Raw genomic sequence first — 21,047 nt, 5'->3', positions numbered from 1 at the left:
TGTTGTCCCCTTGTTCAAGAAGGGGAGTAGGGACAACCCTGGTAATTATAGACCGGTGAGCCTTACTTCTGTTGTGGGCAAAGTATTGGAAAGGATTATAAGAGATAGGATTTATAATCACCTAGAAAGGAATAATTTGATTAGGGATAGTCAGCACGGTTTTGTGAAGGGTAGGTCGTGTGTCACAAACCTTATTGAGTTCTTTGAGAAGGTGACCAAAGAGGTGGATGAGGGTAAAGCGGTTGATGTGGTGTATATGGATTTCAGCAAAGCGTTTCATAAGGTTCCCCATGGTAAGCTTTTGCAGAAAATATGGACACATGGGATTGAGGGTGATTTAGTGGTTTGGATCAGGAATTGGCTAGCTGTAAGAAAACAGAGGGTGGTGGTTGATGGGAAATATTCATCCTGGAGTTCAGTTACGAGTGGTGTACCGCAAGGATCTGTTTTGGCGCCACTGCTGTTTGTCATTTTTATTAATGACCTGGATGAGGGCGTGGAAGGATGGATAAGTAAATTTGCGGATGACACTAAAGTCGGTGGAGTTGTAGACAGTGCGGAGGGAAGTGGCAGGTTACAGCGGGACATAGATAAGCTGCAGAGCTGGGCTGAGTGGTGGCAAATGGAGTTTAATGCGGAAAAGTGTGAGGTGATTCACTTTGGAAGGAGTAACAGGAATGCAGAGTACTGGGCTAATGGTAAGATACTTGGTAGTGTGGATGAACCGAGGGATCTGGGTGTCCATGTGCATAGATCCCTGAAAGTTGGCAGGCGTACGGTGTGTTAGCTTTTATTGGTAGAGGGATTGAGTTTCGGAGCCAGGAGGTCATGCTGCAACTGTATAAAACTCTGGTGCATTTGGAGTATTGCGTAATGTTCTGGTAGCCGTATTATAGGAAAGATGTGGAAGTGTTGGAAAGGGTGCAGAGGAGATTTACCAAGATGTTGCCTGGTATGGTGGGAAAATCGTATGAGGGGCTTGAAGTTGTTTTCGTTAGAGAGAAGAAGGTTAAGAGGTGACTTAATAGAGGCATACAAGATGATCAGAGAATTAGATAGGGTGGATAGTGAGAGCCTTTTTCCTCGGATGGTGATGGCTAGCACGAGGGGACATAGCTTTAAATTGAGGGGTGAGCGATATAGGACAGATGTTAGAGGTAGGTTCTTTACTCGGAGAGTAGTAAGGGCGTGGAATGCCCTGCCTGCAGCAGTAGTGGACTCATCAACATTAAGAGCATTCAAATGGTTATTGGATAAACATATGGATGATATTGGGATAGTGTAGATTAGAGGGGCTTTAGATTGGTTCCACTGGTCGGCGCAACATTGAGGGCCAAAGGGCCTGTACTGCGCTGTAATGTTCTATGTTCTAATCAGCCCTTCGAACCTGCACCGACAGCAATCCCATCCTACCCCTGTAACCCCACAGCATTTACCCTGCTCATCCCCTTGACGCTAAGGGGCAATTTAGCATGGCCTATCAACCTAACCTGCACATCTTTGGACTGTGGGAGGAAACTGGAGCACCTCCGAGGAAACCCAAGCACTCGGGAAGAATGTGCACCAACAGTAATTCAAGGCCAGAATTGAAACCAGGCCCCTGGTGCTGTGAGGCAGCAGTGCCCACCACTGTGCCACCATGCCCCCCATCCATGATCTCCTTGAATGGTGGAATAGGCCAAATGGAATAGATGGTTTCCTGTTTCTGTGGGTTTAAAAGTGTAATTTGAATTATAAATGTTGGACTACAAATTTTTCAATTAAATGCATTGCAAGCTTGACAACGCAGCCAGCATTTATTGCCCATCCCTGATTGTCCTTGAGAAGGTGGTGGTAAGCCTCTTGAAATCCTGCAGTCCATGTGCATCAATTGTGCTATTACCAAGTTATTAAGCATCAATAATGAGTTCATGGAAAATAGGTGCAGGAGTAGGCCATTCGGCCCTTTGAGCCTGCACCACCATTCAATATGATCATGGTTGATCATACACTTTCAGTATCCCACTCCCACTTTCTCTCCGTACCTTTTGGTCCCTTTAGCCACAAGGATCACATCCAGCTCCCTCTTGAACATATCTAACAAACTGGCCCCAACAGCTTTCTGTGGTAGAGAATTCCACAGGTTCACAACTCCGAGTGAAGAAGTTCTTCCTCATCTCAGTCCTGAATGGCTTATCCCTTATTCTTAGACTGTGACCCCTAGTTCTGGACTTCCCCAACATTGGGAAGATTCTTCCCACATCTAGCCAGTCCAGTCCATCAAGATTTTGTATGTTTCTATGAGATCCCCTCCATATCTTTTTAAATTCCAGTGAGCACAAGTCTAGTTGTTCCAGTCTCTCTCCATAGTCAGTCCTGACATTCCGGGAATCAGTCTGGTGAGCCTTCACTAGACTCCCTCAATAGCAAAAATATCCTTCCTCAGACTAGGAGACCAAAACTGCGCACACTACTCAAGGTATGGCCTCACCAAGACCCTGTATAACTGCAGCAAGAAGAAGTCTCACAGCATCAGGTTAAAGTCCAACAGGTTTATTTGGTAGCAAATACCATAAGCTTTCGGAGCGCTGCTCCTTCGTCAGATGGAGTGGAAATGTGCTCTCAAACAGGGCTCAGCGACACAACATCAAGTTACAGAATACTGATTAGAATGCGAATCCCTAAAGCCAGCCAGGTCTTAAAGGTACTGTGCACTGTTTGAGAGCACATTTCCACTCCATCTGACGAAGTAGCAGCGCTCCGAAAGCTTATGGTATTTGCTACCAAATAAACCTGTTGGACTTTAACCTGGAGTTGTGAGACTTCTTCCTGTGTTCACCCCAGTCCAACGCCGGCATCTCCACATCATAACTGCAGCAAGACATCGTTACTCCTGTTTTCCAAATGCTCAGTTATTACATCTTTAATAATTGACTCCAGCATTTTCTCCTCCACTGATGTCAGGCTAACCAGTCTATAATTCCCCGTTTTCACTCCTTTTTTTAAGTGGAATTTCATTAGCTACCCTCGAATCCACTGGAACTCTTCCAGAGTCAATAGAATGATGAAAAATGATCACCAATGTGTCCACTATTTCTAGGGCCATTTCCTTGAGTACTCTGGGATGCAGAGCATCAGGCCCTGGGGATTTACTGGGTTTTAATCCCAGCAATTTCCCCAATACAATTTCCTGACTAATAAGGATTGCCTTCAGTTCCTCCTTCATGCTAGACCCTCTGTCCCCGAGTATTTCTGGAAGGTTATTTGTGTTCTCAGTGAAGACAGATCCAAAGTATTTGTGCAGCTGGTCTGCCATCTCATTGCCCATTATGAATTCACCTGATTCTAACCGTAAGGGAAGTGAGGAAATGAAGACATTTGTCTTCACCTGTCTTTTTCTCTTCACTTATTTATAGAAGCTTTTGCAGTCAGTTTTGTTTTCTGCAAGCCTACTCTAATATTGTATTTTCTCCTTCCGAATTAAACCCTCTGTCCTCCTCTGCTGGATTTTACATTGCTCCCAGTCCTCAGGTTTGCTGCTTTTTCGGGCCAATTTATAAGCCTCCTCTTTAGCTTTAACACTATCCCTGATTTCCCTTGTTAGCCACGGATGAGCCACCTTCCCCGTTTTACTCTTACGCGAAACAGGGATGTGCAGTTGTTTAAGTTCATCCATTAAATGTCTGTTATTGCCTATCCATTGTCGACCCAGCTCTTTTGCCAGCTCATTCTAGCCAATGCACCTCTTAAATCTAATCATATGTCGATAATCCCTATGCTTACTTTTGCATGAATTAGGTACCATGGAATAGAGGTAATAGTGCAGCACTGACTGCCATTTTATGATCTCTGTATTCAAAGCAGAATTGCAAACGAACATGGGAATATGAGTAGGCCATTTGGCCCATTGAGCCTACTCTGCAATTAAAGCAGATCATAGTTGATCATCTACCTCAACACCCCTTTTCCCCACTACCTCCGTATGTCTTGGTATCTAGAAATCTACCAATTTCTGTATTGAACATGCTCAATGATTTTTCACAGCACTCTGGGGTAGAGAATTCCAAAGATTCACCATGTTTTGAGTGAAGAAATTCCTCAGCTAATCTTAAATGGTCTGCCTCTTGTTCTGAGACTGTCCCTTGAACAAGACTCATCAGCCAAAGGAAACATCTACGTCTACCCTGTCATGCCCTGTAAGAATTTCGTAAGTTCCAATGTGATCACACCTCATTCTTTGAAATTCTAGTGAATACAGGCCTCCTTGTGACAATCCTGTCATCCCAGGGATTAATGTGGTGATCCTCTGTTAAAATCCCTCTGTGGCAAACACGTGCTTTCTTGGATAAGGAGACCAAAACTGTACACAATACTCCCAAGTGTGGTCTCAGCAAAGCTCCATAAAATGGCAGCAAGACATCTTTACTCCTGTACTCGAGTCCCCTTGCTGTTAAGGTCAATATACTATTTGTCTTCCTAATTGCTTGCTGCACTGGTTTTGATTTGTTTGACGTTTGAGTGCAGAATGTTCTAGAATGTTATCTGCAGAGATATTGTGTGTACAATAATTCTTGTATCAATTTCTCAGGTTTAACATGGATGTTGCAATAATTTCTTCCAATGGTTCTACTATCTCCTTGTATCATGGGAGAAGGTGGAGTATATGAGCACCTGATGTTGAATTGCTGCTTTGATATTTCTGCAATTTGAAATATTGATATTTGCAGCTTGGTATTTTTATAAAGCCAGAGTTCTCCACCATAAGAGGAGGTACTCTGGCATGTGCAAATGTAATGAGCCATCGAGCACCTAACTATTCTAATCCTATTTTCCAGCACTTGGTCCGTGGCCTCGTATGCTGTTGCATTTCAAATGCTCATCTCAATGCTGCTTAAATGTTGATGGTTTTGCCTCTATCACCTTTTCAGGCAGAGAGCCTCAGCTTCCCACCACCCTCTGGATGACACAGCTTTTCATCAAATCCGCTCTAAATCTCCTGTTGCTTACCTTAAATCTATGCTACCTGGTTAATGACCCCTCTGCTGAAGGGAAAGTTCCTTCTTCCTATCTGCCCTATCTCCATCCCTCATAATTTGGTACACCTCAATCAAGTCTCCTCTTAGCCATCTCTGCTCTAAGGAAAACAAGCCTAGCCTAACCAGCCCCTCTTCATAGCTCTGAAACGCTCCAGTCCAGGCAACATCCTGGTGAATCTCCTCTGCGCCCTTACTAGTGCAATCACATCCTTCTTAGTGTGGTGACCAGAACTGCACGCAGTACTCGGCTGTGGTCTAATTATTTTATACAACTCCTATCATGTGAAAATGCCAGAAAGTCTCAGCAGGTCTGACAGCATCTGTGGAGGGAGAAAAGAGCCAATGTTTTGAGTATTTGGAACGTTATCTCTATTCTCTCTCTGCTGATGCTGCCAGATCTGCTGAGACTTTCCAGCATTTTCTGTTTTTGTTTCAGGTTCCAGCATCTGCAGTAATTTGCTTTTATCCCATCATAATTTCCCTGCTCGTATATTCTGTGCCTCAGCTAATAAAGGCAAGTATCCCATATGTCGCCTTAACCACCTCATCTACCTGTCCTGTCTTCAGGGGCTCTATGGGCCTGTACCCTCAGCTCCCTCTGGTCCTCTGTTCTTCCTAGCATCTGTTCATTATGTATTCCCTTGCCTTTTTAATTGCTGTCGTCATCTCGGTTTAAATTCCATTTGCCACTCTTCAGCCATCTACGTTATCCTGTAATTTGAAGCTTTCCTCCACGCTATTTATCACACCACCAAATTTCATGTCATCTGTAAACTTACTAATCATAACCCCCCACATTCACGAACAGATCATTAATGTACACTACAAACAGCAACAGACCCAGCACTATTCCCTGCAGAACACCATTGGACACAGTTTCCAGTCACACACACAACCTTTGGCCATCAATACTTGTCCCCTGCCACCAAGCCAATTTTGATCCAATTGCCCTGGATCCCATTGGCTGTTACTTTCTTGATGAATTTTCCATGCGGAATCTTGTCAAAAGCCTTGCTGAAGTTCATAAGGACTTCATTGACTGCACTCCTTTCATTTACACACCTAGTCACCTCAAAATTCAGTCAAATTTGTTACTTGGGCTTGAGTTTATTTATCAGTGTCACAAGTAGGCTTACATTAACACTGCAATGAAGTTACTGTGAAAATCCCCGAGTCGCTATACTCTGGCGCCTGTTCAGGTACACTGAGAGAAAATTTAGCATTGCCATTGTAGCTAACCAGCATGTCTTTCAGACTGTGGGAGGAAACCGGAGCACCCGGAGGAAACCCACGCAGACTTGGGGAGAATTAACAGACTCGGCACAGACTTGATCCAAGCCAGGAATTGAACCCGGATTCCTGGCACTGAGAGGCAGCAGTGCTAACCACTGTGCAACCGTGTAGCCCAATTTATCCACTTGGTCACTAAAACCGTTAACACCCCCTCCTCCTCAATGCTAATCTGATCAATTATATCACCCTCCTCCTCAATGCTAATCTGATCAATTATATCACAGTCCCCTCTTTGCTTTCTATACCTACATCTTCCTTCTCCATCGTGAACACAGATGCAAAATACATATTTAATACCTCACCTACATCTTGTGGCTCCGGGCACAGTTTGTGACTTTGTTCCTGGTGGGTCCAACTCTTTCCTCCGTTTCCATCTTGCCCTTATTATACTTAAAACACCTTGGGATTTTGCTTTTTTTTTTTGTCCAGCAGTGTTTCTCATGCTCCCTCTTTGCTCTCCTAATTTATTTTTAAAGTACCCTCCCCCACACTATTTAGAGTCCCTGTATCAGCCATAAACCTCCCTTTTTTTCCTCATCCAATCCTCTCTATCTTGAAACCCAGGGTTATATATGATAGAAGTGAAAGCCATTAATAGTACTATAGGCAAGCTGGTAAGCCAGATATCCAAGACTGTTCTGAGTGCCTCTTAGAAATTAAATTTTATTCACCCACTTATTCATTCTTGAAGGCATTGGCCCTGGCTGATTGATTCGGTAGGTCAAGCAGCCCCCTGATGTATCAAGGCCCTTCTTGCATGTGATCCTTGCCTGTAACTGTGAATATGCTGTCCAGGACTGTAGATGTCAGAGCTTAGCTACATGTCCTCGCCTCATGTTTTCTCTACCTTTTTTGCTAATCTCTCGCTCTCCTAGTCGTTCACACTGTGAAAAGTAGATCAGCCATGAACTTTTACAATGAGGCAGGCTTGAAGGGCCAATGGACTTCTTCAGCTCCAATTTCTCGTGCTCTCCAGCCCACTCACTTTTCTTCACACCCACTTACATAAACTTGCTATATGGGTTACTAAGTAAACACCAGATATAGTGGCTCCAGATTTCTGAGGAGGTGTCATTCATTACCAAAAGTTGGAGGCATTGGAACTAAATGGGATGCAACAGCTTTTGATTTGGCTTTTATGTAGCAGTTTTAACCTTGTACCATCCACAGGATTCTGCACAAAGACCAGATATAACCAAATCTGCCTTCGTCCGCACCTGCTAAACAAAAGTCCTCTTTCCTCTTGACTGCTGAGAAGCTTTTAAGTGCCTGCGTTTTGACATGTTCCATGCTTTTCCACTTTTGCAGCTTTTAATTGAAATCCTTATGCGGCCAACGCTTGCACCACAGAAAAAGAAACAAAAAAGTGAGTAGAATATTGAGACGTTTCTTATGCTTGGGGGAGTGGGCGAGTGGGTGGGGTGGAGGGGGGTTGAAGGTTGCCTGAGGGTTCCAGGGAACGAATAGAATTGCCACTTATCTGTGAGCACCACATTCTGGTGGCAGATGTGAACATTGTGTTGGAGCATGTTGCTCATGTGTCCTTGTAGCTCCCAGTGTGTGGCCCAGGAACATCTGAATAAAGGAAGACTGTTACAAAAATATATTTCTACTTGAATTAAGCTGAGAATTAGAACTCTGGTAAAGGTGTCATAGTAAATGGTCAGCTGATTATGTATTGAATGTGGAACTTGGACTGATTGACTTTCTGTAAAAAAAACAAAAGTGCCTGGAATTAGAAATAACCGTAGGATATGGATTGAAAATTGCTTCAGTGTTAGAAAACAAACATGGTGAGCAGGATGTGACTAGTGATGATGCCCAGTGAGCTTTAATGAGGCCTCAGCTTTTATCCACACCTTTCAGGGGTTTGGGTGTGGGACTCTATTCCCAAACATAGATGAGCACAGAAAGAAAATATTGGCCTTGATGGGAATATTTTAAGATGGCCCAAACAGTCAGGTTGCCTTGCTGCAGAACTTTGACTAGAGAACAGGTGTCAAGTTAAAAATGCAGTAGCTTCATTGCAGTGTTAATGTAAGCCTACTTGTGACACTAATAAATAAACTTAAAAACTCTGCCTTGATAAGGGACTGGTTGCTCAAGAGGCCAATAACCTAACATATAAGACCATAACTCTGGGCTAGTTTTAGGATAGTGTCCAAAGATCTGACACTTGAATAGAGAACAGTAACGATTTATAAAGGTGGTGGGATAGTTCTGTTAATTAAGGATGACATCGGTATAATAGAGGGAGATGGCCTTGGGTAACAGTGATAATAATATGATTGAGTTTCGCATTCCGTTTGAGGAGATGAAGAGTGGGTCTAAGACTCATGTTTTGAAATTAAATAAGGGCAATTGTGAGGGTATGAAGACAGCTGACTAAATTAAACTGGGAAATTAGGTTAAGTAGAGATGCAGTGACAGACATTTAAGGAGATATTTCTTAACAGTCAGCTCACATGCATTCCTGTCAGAAAGACAATCTAAGGGGAGGATGTACCATCTGTGGTTAACTAAATGAATTAAAGATAATATCAAATTGAGAGAGAATGTACAATTCCACAAAGATTAATGGCAGCTCAGATGATTGGACAGAATATAAAAAACGGCAAAGTATGACTTTAAAAAATGGAGAAATGAGAGTGCAAGAGAAAGCTAGCTCGTAGTATAAAAACAGGAGGGTTTCTACAGGTATTTAAAAAAAAGGAAATGTGTAAGATAATAATGGAAATTAAGGAATTGAACGGATATTTTGTGTCTGGTTACTGTAGAGGATACAGTTAATGTCCCAGAAATAAGTTTGAATTGGGAGTTGAAAGGGAGGGAGGAACTTAAAACAATTATAATCATCTGGGAAATGATACCAAGAAAACTATTAGAGCTAAAAGCTGACTAGTCCCCAGGTACTGATGGATTTTATCCTAGTGGCTGCTGAGATAGCAGATGCATTGGCTTTAATTTTGTAAAATTGTCTAAATCCTGGAAAGGTCCCATCAGATTGGAAAATAGGGAATGTGACTCCCATTCAGGAAACGAGTGAGACAGGAAACTACAGGCCAGTCAGCTTAACATCTGCCACAGGGAAATGGCTGGAATCTATTACTAAGATCATAGGGCACTTTAAAAATCTCAGTGCAATCGGGCAGAACTTGCATGGTTTTGCGAAAGGGAAATAGTGTTTAATTTATTTGGGTACTTTGAGGAAGTAACAAGAAATGTGAATGAAAGGGAACCTACGGATGAGATGTACTTAGATTTCCAGAAGCATTTGACATGGTGCCACATCAAAGGTTACTGAGCAAAATAAAAGCTAGTGAGGTAACCTATTAGCATGGATAGAGGATTAGTTAGCTACCAGGATACAGCAAGTACAAAAGATTCATTTTTGGTTTGATAAGATGTAATGAGTAGAGTGCCAATGGGACAGTGCTGGGGCCTCAACTATTTACTCTCTCTATCAATGAGTTGAGTGAGAGGTACGAATGTATGGTTACTACATTTACTGATGATGCACAGATAGATAGGAAAGTAAGTTGTGAAGAGCTCATGAGCCTGCAAAGGGGTTTAGATAGGTTAAGTGAGTGGGCATCATTTTGGCAGATGGAGTATGTTATGGGAAAATCTAAACTAGTACACTTTGGCACGAAGAATTAAAAACTACATGTTACTCAAATAGGGCAAGATGGCTGAAACCTGAAGTGCAGAGGGATCTGGGGGTCCTGGTATATGAATCACAAGTTAGTATGCAGGTACAGCAAGAGAAATGGAATATAAAAGGGATATTTTGTTACTGTTGTATTGGTGAGACCACAGAGTTCTGCTTACAGTTTTGGCCTCATTTAAGAGGATGTGATTGCTGGGATGAATGCTTACCCCTAATGAAAGGTTGGATCTGTACCTGTTGGACTTTAGAAGAATGAGAGGTAATCATTTTGAAACATTGGATCCTGAGGAGACTTGACTGAAAGGATATTTCCACTTGTAGGAGAGACTGAAAGCAGGAGATGCAGCTTAACAATAAAAGGACTCCCATTTAAAAGACAGTTGATGAGAATTTTTTCTGAGGGTCGCAAGATTGTTGAACTCTTCCCCAGAAATCAATGGAGGCAGGCTCATTGAATATTTTTAGGGCTGAGTTAAATAGACTCTTGATTGACAAGGGGATCGAAGCACGTGGGTATAGGAAGGAAAGTGGAGTTGAGACCAGTCAGATCTGCCGTGACTGAGTTAATTGGCGGAACAGGCTAGAGCTGAACGATCTCCACTATGGGGTCCAATATTTTTGTATTCCAAACTGAGTACTGCTTTATTGCATTGAGTTGGTTTCACTTCCCCCTTCCCATTAACTTTGCAATGGAGTAACCTACTGTATTGCAATCCCCTAACTGAGTCTATGCTGAAACAACATGTGGGATTCTCAGAAATGGGCAAAGCTTTCAGTCACATGAACCAGTAAATGTTTTTCTAAGATGTTTTTGTCTGGTTTTACAAAAGCAAGCACTTCTGCATTATTAAATGTTATAAGTTAAAATGGAAGCTAGGTTTGCTAAATCTAATGTATTTTTTGTCTTGCAGTGAGTGAAGACTTGATAAAGGATTGTCTAAGCATATTGTACAATACGTGTATCTGTGTAAGTGTGAGTGGGTCTGCTTTCTGTAACTATAACATGACAAGGAACAGTTAAATCTCTCATCTATCAATTTGAGAACTGTAACCACAGCCCAGTTTCTGCAAAAAAAGGAAACCGGAATCAGAATATTATATCACAGAAAGAGGTCTTTTGTCCTATGTCTGTCCAATCTGCTTGAAGAGCAAACCCAATAGTCTGGATCCCTGTCTCTTTTCCAGAGCCTGCCAATCTTTTACTCAAATAATTATCGAATTGCCTTTTGAATGCAATTATCGAATCATTTCCACCACCCAATCATGCAATACATTGCAAATTCAAACTAGTCGCAGGTAGGTTTTTCTTCATAGAACAGTACAGCACAGTACAGGCCCTTCGGCCCTCGATGTTGTGCCGAGCTTTGTCCGAAATCAAGATCAAGCTATCCCACTCCCTATCATTCTGGTGTGCTCCACGTGCCTATCCAATAACCGCTTGAAAGTTCCTAAAGTGTCCGACTCCACTATCACAGCAGGCAGTCCATTCCACACCCCAACCACTGAGTAAAGAACCTACCTCGGACATCCGTCCTATATCTCCCACCATGAACCTTATAGTTATGCCCCCTAGTAACAGATACATCCACCCGAGGAAATCGTCTTTGAACGTGCACTCTATCCCCCTCATCTTATAAACCTCTAAGTTGACTCTCATCCTCCTCCGCTCTAAAGAGAAAATCCCTAGTTCCCTCAACTTTTCCTCATAAGACCTACCCTCCAAACCAGGCAGCATCCTGGTAAATCTCCTTTGCACTCTTTCCAATGCTTCCACATCCTTCTTATAGTGAGGTGACCAGAACTGCACACAATATTCCAAATGTGGTCTCGCCAAGGTCCTGTACAGTTGCAGCATAACCCCCCCCCGGCTCTTAAACTCGAACCCCCTGTTAATAAAAGCTAACACACCATAGGCCATCTTCACGGCTCTATCCACTTGAGTGGCAACCTTCAGAGATCTGTGGATATGAACCCCAAGATCTCTCTGTTCCTCCACATTCCTCAGAACCCTGCTGTTGACCCTGTAATCCACATTCAAATTTGTCCTACCAAAATGAATCACCTCGCACTTATTGGGGTTAAACTCCATCTGCCATTTTTCGGCCCAGCTCTGTATCCTATCAATGTCTCTTTGCAGCCTACGACAGCCCTCCACCAATCTTGATGTCATCAGCAATTTACTGACCCACCCTTCAGCCCCCTCCTCCTTGATAAAAATCACAAATAGCAGAGGACCCAACGCTGATTCCTGTGGTACACTGCTGGTAACTGGTCTCCAGTCTGAAAATTTTCCATCCACCACCACCCTCTGTCTTCTGAGATAGCCAGTTACTTATCCAATCGGCCAAATTTCCTTCTATCCCACACCTCCTTACTTTCTTCATGAGCCGACCATGGGGAACGTTATCAAATGCCTTACTAAAATCCATGTATACGACATCAACTGCTCTACCTTCATCGACACACTTAGTTATCTCCTCAAAGAATTCAATCAAATTTGTGAGGCAAGACTTACCCTTCACGAATCCGTGTTGACTATCCCGGATTAAGCTGCATCTTTCCAAATGGTCATAAATCCTATCCCTCAGGACCTTTTCCATTAACTTACCGACCACCGAAGTAAGACTAACCGGCCTATAATTACCAGGGTCATTCCTATTTCCTTCCTTGAACAGAGGAACAACATTTGCCACTCTTCAGTCCTCTGGCACTATCCCCGTGATGTGGAGATGCCGGCATTGGACTGGGGTGAACACAGTAAGAAGTCTCACAACACCAGGTTAAAGTCCAACAGGTTTATTTGGTAGCAAATACCATAAGCTTTCGGAGCGCTGCTCCTTCGTCAGATGGAGTGGAAATGCTATCCCCGTGGACAGTGAGGACCCAAAGATCAAAGCCAAAGGCTCTGCAATCTCATCCCTTGCCTCTCAAAGAATCCTCGGATATATCCCAACTGGCGCAGGGGACTTATCGATCCTCAGGTTTTTCAAAATTGCTAATACATCTTCCCTCAGAACATCTACCTCCTCCAGCCTATCAGCCTGTATCTCTCACTCATCCTCAAAAACATGGCCCTTCTCCTTGGTGAACACTGAAGAAAAGTATTCATTCATCGCCTCTCCTATCTCTTCTGATTCCATGCACAAGTTCCCACTACTGTCCTTGACCGGCCCTAACCTCACCCTGGTCATTCTTTTATTTCTCACGTAAGAGTAAAAAGCCTTGGGGTTTTCCTTGATCTGACCCGCCAAGAACTTCTCATGCCCCCTCCTAGCTCTCCTAAGCCCTTTTTTTTTTAGCTCATTCCTTGCTACCTTGTAACCCTCAAGCGACCCAACTGAATCTTGTTTTCTCACCCTTACATACACTTCCTTTTTCCTCTTGACAAGACATTCAACCTCTTTTGTGAACCATGGTTCCCTCACTCGGCCATTTCCTCCCTGCCTGACAGGGACATACCTATCAAGGACGTGCAGTATTTGTTCCTTGAACAAGCTCCACTTTTCATTTGTGCCTTTCCCTGACCGTTTCTGTTCCCATCTTATGCTCCCTAATTCTTGCCTAATCGCGTCATAATTACCCCTCCCCCAATTATAAACCTTGCCCTGCCGTATGGCCCTATCCCTCTCCATTGCAATAATGAAAGACACCGAATTGTGGTCACTATCTCCAAAGTGCTCTCCCACAACCAAATCTAACACTTAGCCCGGTTCATTACCCAGTACCAAATCCAATGTGGCCCACCCCCCCCCCCCCCCCCCTTGTTGGCCTATCCACATATTGTGTCAGGAAACCCTCCTGCACACACTGTACAAAAACTGCCCCATCCGAACTATTCGACCTATAAAGGTTCCAATCAATATTTGGAAAGTTAAAGTCACCCATGACAACTACCCTGTGACCTCCACACCTATCCATAATCTGCTTTGCAATTTCTTCCTCCACATCTCTATTACTATTTGGGGGCCTATAGAAAACTCCCAACAACGTGACTGCTCCTTTCCTATTCCTAACTTCAGCCTATATTACCTCAGTAGGCAGATCCCCCTCTAACTGCCTTTCTGCAGCCGTTAAACTATCCTTGATTAACAATGCTACTCCACCTCTTTTATCACCTTCCCTACTCTTACTGAAACATCTATACCCCGGAACCAAGTACCAATCCACGCTCCAAGTTCACCTACCTTATTCCGGATGCTCCTTGCATTGAAGTAGACACACTTCAACCCACCTTCCTGTCTGCTGGTACACTCCTGCAACCTTGACACCCTCCTCAGTACCTCGAATAGCCACATAGAAAATTTCCCTCCCAGGATATTGGTGCCCCTCTGGTTCAGGTGCAAACCGTCCTGTTTGTACAGGTCCCACCTTCCCCAGAATGTGCTCCAATTATCCATGTAACTGAAACCCTCCCTCCTACACCATCCTGCAGCCACGTGTTTATCTGCACTCTCTCCCTGTTCCTCAACTCGCTAGCACGTGGCACTGGCAACAAACCAGAGATGACAACATGGTTTGTCCTGGCTCTCAGCTTCCACCCTAGCTCCCTAAATTCCTGTTTTAAATCCATATTGCCGCTGGTTCATTTAGCAATCATTTAAAATCTATTTTATGAACAATTGCATCACCCCTTCATAACCTGAGTGTCCCAAATTGTGTCACCGGCACCATCATAGCCAATTTCCACACAGCAAGCTCCCATAACAGCAGTGACTGGGTAATATGTTTTAGTGATAATATTGCCAAGTCCTTGAAGGTGGCAACACAGGTGGTGAAGAAGGCATATGGTATGCTTGCCTTTATAGGACGGGGTATAGAGTATAAAAGCTGGAGTCTGATGATGCAGCTGTATAGAACGCTGGTTAGGCCATATTTGGAGTACTGCGTCCAGTTCTGGTTGCCGCACTACCAGAAGGACGTGGAGGCTTTAGAGAGAGTGCAGAGAAGGTTTACCAGGATGTTGCCTGGTATGGAGGGTCTTGAGATTGGGTAAACTGGGGTTGTTCTCCCTGGAAAGACGGAGAATGAGGGGAGATCTAATAGAGGTGTACAAGATTATGAAGGGGATAGATAGGGTGAACGGTGGGAAGCTTTTTCCCAGATCAGAAGTGACGATCACGAGGGGTCACGGGCTCAAGGTGAGGGGGCGAAGTATAACTCAGATATTAGAGGGATGTTTTTTACACAGAGGGTGGTGGAGGCCTGGAATGTGCTGCCAAATAGGGTGGTGGAGGCAGACATGCTGACATCGTTTAAGACTTACCTGGATAGTCACATGAGCAGCCTGGGAATGGAGGGATACAAACGATTGGTCTAGTTGGACCAAGGAGCGGCACAGACTTGGAGCGCCGAAGGGCCTGTTTCCTGTGCTGTACTGTTCTTTGTTCTCTTTGTTCTTCTTTAATTAGACAATTCTCCTGCTACACTCTGAATAATATGGGCCCTTTATATTAAACTGAGATGGCACTCTGGTCCTCATTTGAATGTATCATCTGAAAGATGTTAGCTCCAACAATGCAATGCATTTAGTCTGTCTTGACAATGTAGTCCCTCAGTACAGCACTGGCTTGTTAGCCTAGAACAGCTGTAAATTGGGAGAGGGGAGTGTGCAGCGGGACCTGGGTGTCCTTGTGCACCAGTCGCTGAAGGTAAGCATGCAGGTGCAGCAGGCGGTAAAGAAGGCGAATGGTATGTTGGCCGCCTTTGCAAGAGGTTTCGAGTACAGGAGCAGGGATGTGTTGCAACTATACAAGGCCTTGGTGAGGCCACACCGAGAGTATTGTGTGCAGTTTTGGTCCCCTTTTCTGAGGAAGGATGTTCCTGCTCTCGAGGGAGTGCAGCAAAGTTTACCAGGCTGATTCCGGGGATGGTGGGACTGATGTATGAGGAGAGATTGACTCGGTTAGGATTGTTTTCGCTGGAGTTCAGACGAATGAGGGGGGATCTCATAGAGACTTATAAAATTCTAATGGGTCTAGACAGGATAGATGCAGGGAGAATGTTCCCGATGGTGGGGGAGTCCAGAGCCAGGGGTCACAGTCTGAGGATTCAGGGTAGAGCATTTAGGACAGAGGTGAGGAGACATTTCTTCACCCAAAGAGCGGTGAGCCTGGGGAATTCATTACCACAGGAAGTAGTTGATGCCAAAACATTCATAGAAACCCTAGTGCAGAAGGAGGCCATTCGGCCCATCGAGTCTGCACCGACCACAATCCCACCCAGGCCCTAACCCCCCATATTTACCTGCGAATCCCTCTAACCTACACCTCTCAGGACCCTAAGGGGCAATTTTTAACCTGGCCAATCAACCTAACCCGCACATCTTTGGATTGTGGGAGGAAACCAGAGCACCCGGAGGAAACCCACGCAGACACGAGGAGAATGTGCAAACTCCACACAGACAGTGACCCGAGCCGGGAATCGAACCCAGGACCCTGGAGCTGTGAAGCAGCAGTGCTAACCACTGTGCTACCGTGCCGCCCAACATTGAATGTATTCAAGAGACAGCTGGATATAGCTTTTAGGGCGAATGAGGTCAAAGGTTTTGGGGGGGGGGGGGGCGGTGGAAAGCAAGATTAGGCTATTGAGCTGGACGATCAGCCATGATCGTGATGAATGTTTTCAAGAAGGAGTTATGTATAGCTCTTGGGGCTAAAGGGATCAAAAGATATGGGGGAAAGCAGGGACAGGTTGCTAAATTGGATAATCAGCGATGATCATAAGTCACCTGGGGCCGGAATTGAGACCGGGTCTGAGAGGCAGCAGAGCATGCCACCGGGCCACATTCACTTTCTGCCTGTACTCTCTTGAAGTGCGGTGTGACCACATCATTGTATGTGCTATCCACGAAGATCGCATCCTTGCAGATGCTCCACAGTGACTGCAGCTCTGACACGTGGATTTTGAATAGCTGCAGCTGGAGACGCCTCCTGTACACACGATCATCCTGGACATGGGAATTGTCCCTGACCTCCCACACCCCTCGTGAGGAGCATTCCACTGGGCCGAGTTGCCCTGCCATGACTTGCCCATAAAGTACTCCCTTTACTTTTACTTCCTCTAGTTTAGAGAATATTAAGACCATAAGAAATAGGAACAGAAATAAGCCATTCAGCCCTTTGAACCTACTCCACCATTTAATAACGTCACGGCTGCCTTATCTCCATAACCCTTAATTCCCCTACAGATTTGAAAACCTCTCGATCACAGCCTTGAAAATGTTTAAAGACTCAGCATCCACAACTTCCCAGGATAAAGAATTCCAAAGGTTCACCACTCTTTGGAACTCCTTGCCACAGAGAGCTGTGGGGGCGGAGTCTGTATGTATATTTAAGGCTGTGATTGATAGATTTTTGATCAGTAAGGGAATTGAGGGTTACGGGGAAAAGGCAGGAAAGTGAACGAGGGGAATGTTGGATCAGCCATGATCCTGTTGAATAGTGGAGCAGGCTCGAGGGGCCCAACAGCCTACACTTGTTCCTATTTCTTATGATCTTAAAAGGCAGCCCCTCCGGCAATGCCGATTCTGTAGCACGGTGGTTAGCACTGCTGCCTCAGCACCATGGACCCGGGTTCAATTCCAGCCTCGGGTCACTGTGGAATTTGCACATTCTCCCCGTGTCTGCGTGGGTTTTCTCTGGGTGCTCTGGTTTCCTTCCACACTCCAAAGATGTGCGGGTTATGTTGATTGGCCACGCCAAATTGACCCTGGTGTTGGGATTAGCAGAGTAAATATGTGGGGTTATGGGAATAGGGCCTGGATGGGATTGTGGTTGGTGCAGACTCGATGGGCCGAATAGTCGTCTTCTGCACTGTAGGGTTTCTATGATTCTGCGATTCATTGAAATGTTGGTGATTTTTGTCCTTGAGATTTGATTTATTATTGTCACATGTATTACAGTGAAAAGTATTGTTTCTTGCGCGCTATACAGCCAAAGCATGCCGTTCATAGGGGAGGAAAGGAGAGAGTGCAGAATGTAGTGTTAGTCACAGCTAGAGTGTAGAGAAAGATCAACTTAATACCAGGCAAGTCCATTCAAAAGTCTGACAGCAGCAGGGAAGATGCTGTTCTTGAGTCGGTTGCTGGGTGTCCTCAGACTTTTGTATCTTTTTCCCAATGGAAGAAGGTGGAAGAGAGAATGTCCGGGGTGTGTGGGGTCCTTAATTATGCTGGCTGCTTTTCCGAGGCAGTGGGAAGTGTAGACAGTGTCACTGGGTGGAAGGCTGGTCTGAGTGATGGACTGGGCTACATTCACGATCCTTTGTTGTTTCTTGGGGTTTTGGGCACAGCAGTAGCCATACTAAGCTGTGATACAACCAGAAAGAATGTTTTCTATGGTGCATCTGTAAAAGTTGATGAGAGTCGTAGCGGACATGCACAATTTCCTTAGTCTTCTGAGAAAGTAGAGGCGTTGGTGGGCTTTCTTAACTATAGTGTTGGCGTGGGGGGGTCCAGGGCAGCTTGTTGATGATCTGGACACCAAAAACCTGAAGCTCATGACCATTTCTACTTTGTCCCCATTGATGTACATAGGGGCATGTTCTCCACTACGTTTCCTGAAGTTGATGACCTTTGTAGGTCAAATAGTTCGGATGGGGCAGTTTTTGTGCAGTGTGTGCAGGAGGGTTTCCTGACACAATATGTGGATAGGCCGACAAGAGGTGAGGCCACATTGGATTTGGTACTGGGAAATGAACCGGGCCAAGTGTTAGATTTGGTTGTGGGAGAGCACTTTGGAGATAGTGACCACAATTCGGTGTCTTTTGTTATTGCAATGGAGAGGGATAGGGCCGTACAGCAGAGCAAGATTTACAGTTGGGGGAGAGGTAATTATGATGCGATTAGGCAAGAATTAGGGGGCATAAGTTGGGAACAGAACCTGTCAGAGAAAGCAACTAATGAAAAGTGGAACTTTTTCAAGGAACAAATACTGGGTGTCCTTGATAGGTATGTCCCTGTCAGGCAGGGAGGAAATGGCCGAGTGAGGGAACCATGGTTCACGAAAGAGGTGGAATGTCTTGTGAAAAGGAAGAGGGAAGCTTATGTAGGGATGAGGAAACAAGGTTCAGATGGCTCGATTGAGGGTTACAAGTTAGCAAGGAATGAGCTGAAAAAGGGGCTTAGGAGAGCTAGGAGGGGACACGAGAAGTCCTTGGCGGGTCGGATCAAGGAAAACCCCAAGGCTTTTTACTCTTATGTGAGGAATAAAAGAATGACCAGGGTGAGGTTAGGGCCGGTCAAGGACAGTAGTGGGAACTTGTGTATGGAGTCAGTAGAGATAGGCGAGGTGATGAATGAATACTTTTCTTCAGTGTTCACCAAGGAGAGGGGCCATGTTTTTGAGGAAGAGAAGGTGTTACAGGCTAATAGGCTGGAGGAAATAGATGTTCGGAGGGAGGATGTCCTGGCAGTTTTGAATAAACTGAAGGTCGATAAGTCCCCTGGGCCTGATGAAATGTATCCTCGGATTCATTGGGAGGCAAGGGATGAGATTGCAGAGCCTTTGGCTTTGATCTTTGGGTCCTCGCTGTCCACGGGGATGGTGCCAGAGGACTGGAGAATGGCGAATGTTGTTCCTCTGTTTAAGAAAGGGAATAGAAATGACCCTGGTAATTATAGACCGGTTAGTCTTACTTCGGTGGTTGGTAAATTGATGGAAAAGGTCCTTAGAGATGGGATTTACGACCATTTAGAAAGATGCGGATTAATCCGGGATAGTCAGCACGGATTCGTGAAGGGCAAGTCGTGCCTCACAAATTTGATTGAATTTTTTGAGGAGGTAACTAAGTGTGTTGATGAAGGTAGGGCAGTTGATGTCATATACATGGATTTTAGTAAGGCGTTTGATAAGGTCCCCCATGGTCGGCTTATGATGAAAGTGAGGAGGTGTGGGATAGAGGGAAAGTTGGCCAATTGGATAGGTAACTGGCTGTCTGATCGAAGACAGAGGGTGGTGGTGGATGGGAAATTTTCGGATTGGAGGCAGGTTGCTAGCGGAGTGCCGCAGGGATCAGTGCTTGGTCCTCTGCTCTTTGTGATTTTTATTAATGACTTAGAGGAGGGGGCTGAAGGGTGGATCAGTAAATTTGCTGATGACACCAAGATTGGTGGAGTAGTGGATGAGGTGGAGGGCTGTTGTAGGCTGCAAAGAGACATAGATAGGATGCAAAGCTGGGCTGAAAAATGGCAAATGGAGTTTACCCCTGATAAATGTGAGGTGATTCATTTTGGTAGGACTAATTTAAATGTGGATTACAGGGTCAAAGGTAGGGTTCTGAAGACTGGAGGAACAGAGAGATCTTGGGGTCTATATCCAGAGATCTCTAAAGGTTGCCACTCAAGTGGATAGAGCTGTGAAGATGGCCTATAGTGTGTTAGCTTTTATTAACAGGGGGTTGGAGTTTAAGAGCCATGGGGTTATGCTGCAACTGTACAGGACCTTGGTGAGACCACATTTGGAATATTGTGTGCAGTTCTGGTCACCTCACTATAAGAAGGATGTGGAAGCGCTGGAAAGAGTGCAGAGGAGATTTACCAGGATGCTGCCTGGTTTGGAGGGTAGGTCTTGTGAGGAAAGGTTGAGGGAGCTAGGGCTGTTCACTCTGGAGCGGAGGAGGCTGAGGGGAGACTTGATAGAGGTTTATAAAATGATGAAGGAGATAGATAGAGTGAACGTTCAAAGACTATTTCCTCGGGTGGATGGAGCTATTACAAGGGGGCATAACTATAGGGTTCGTGGTGGGAGATACAGGAAGGATATCAGAGGTAGGTTCTTTACGCAGAGAGTGGTTGGGGTGTGGAATGGACTGCCTGCAGTGATAGTGGAGTCAGACACTTTAGGAACATTTAAGCGGTTATTGGATAGGCACATGGAGCACACCAGGATGATGAGGAGTGGGATAGCTTGATCTTGGTTTCAGATAAAGCTCGGCACAACATCGTGGGCCGAAGGGCCTGTTCTGTGCTGTACTGTTCTATGATGACTATCTCCATTTTGTTGACATTGAGAGATTATTGTTGTTGCATCAGATTCTCTCTCTTTCCTGTACTTGGAAACTTGTGTCTGAGG

General features: G+C 44.8%; 1 protein-coding gene across 3 annotated transcripts in view; it reads left to right on the top strand.

Moving 5' to 3' along the window:
* The window catches only part of LOC144508691 (short transient receptor potential channel 4-associated protein-like), a 95,970-nt gene that overhangs the window by 20,563 nt on the left and 54,360 nt on the right, over positions 1–21,047 (top strand). For 2 of the 3 annotated variants that reach the window (XM_078236978.1, XM_078236980.1), the window contains exons 4-5: positions 7,617–7,674; positions 10,890–10,951. In XM_078236978.1, the coding sequence (XP_078093104.1) occupies positions 7,617–7,674; positions 10,890–10,951 (120 nt within the window). The remainder of the gene's footprint in view (positions 1–7,616; positions 7,675–10,889; positions 10,952–21,047) is intronic. The other variant, XM_078236979.1, reaches the window with a different exon arrangement.

Source organism: Mustelus asterias, chromosome 20 (assembly GCF_964213995.1).
Source record: "Mustelus asterias chromosome 20, sMusAst1.hap1.1, whole genome shotgun sequence".
NCBI lineage: Eukaryota > Metazoa > Chordata > Chondrichthyes > Carcharhiniformes > Triakidae > Mustelus > Mustelus asterias.
Note: the sequence above shows the minus strand (reverse complement) of the source record. Positions and strands in the feature narration are given on the sequence as shown.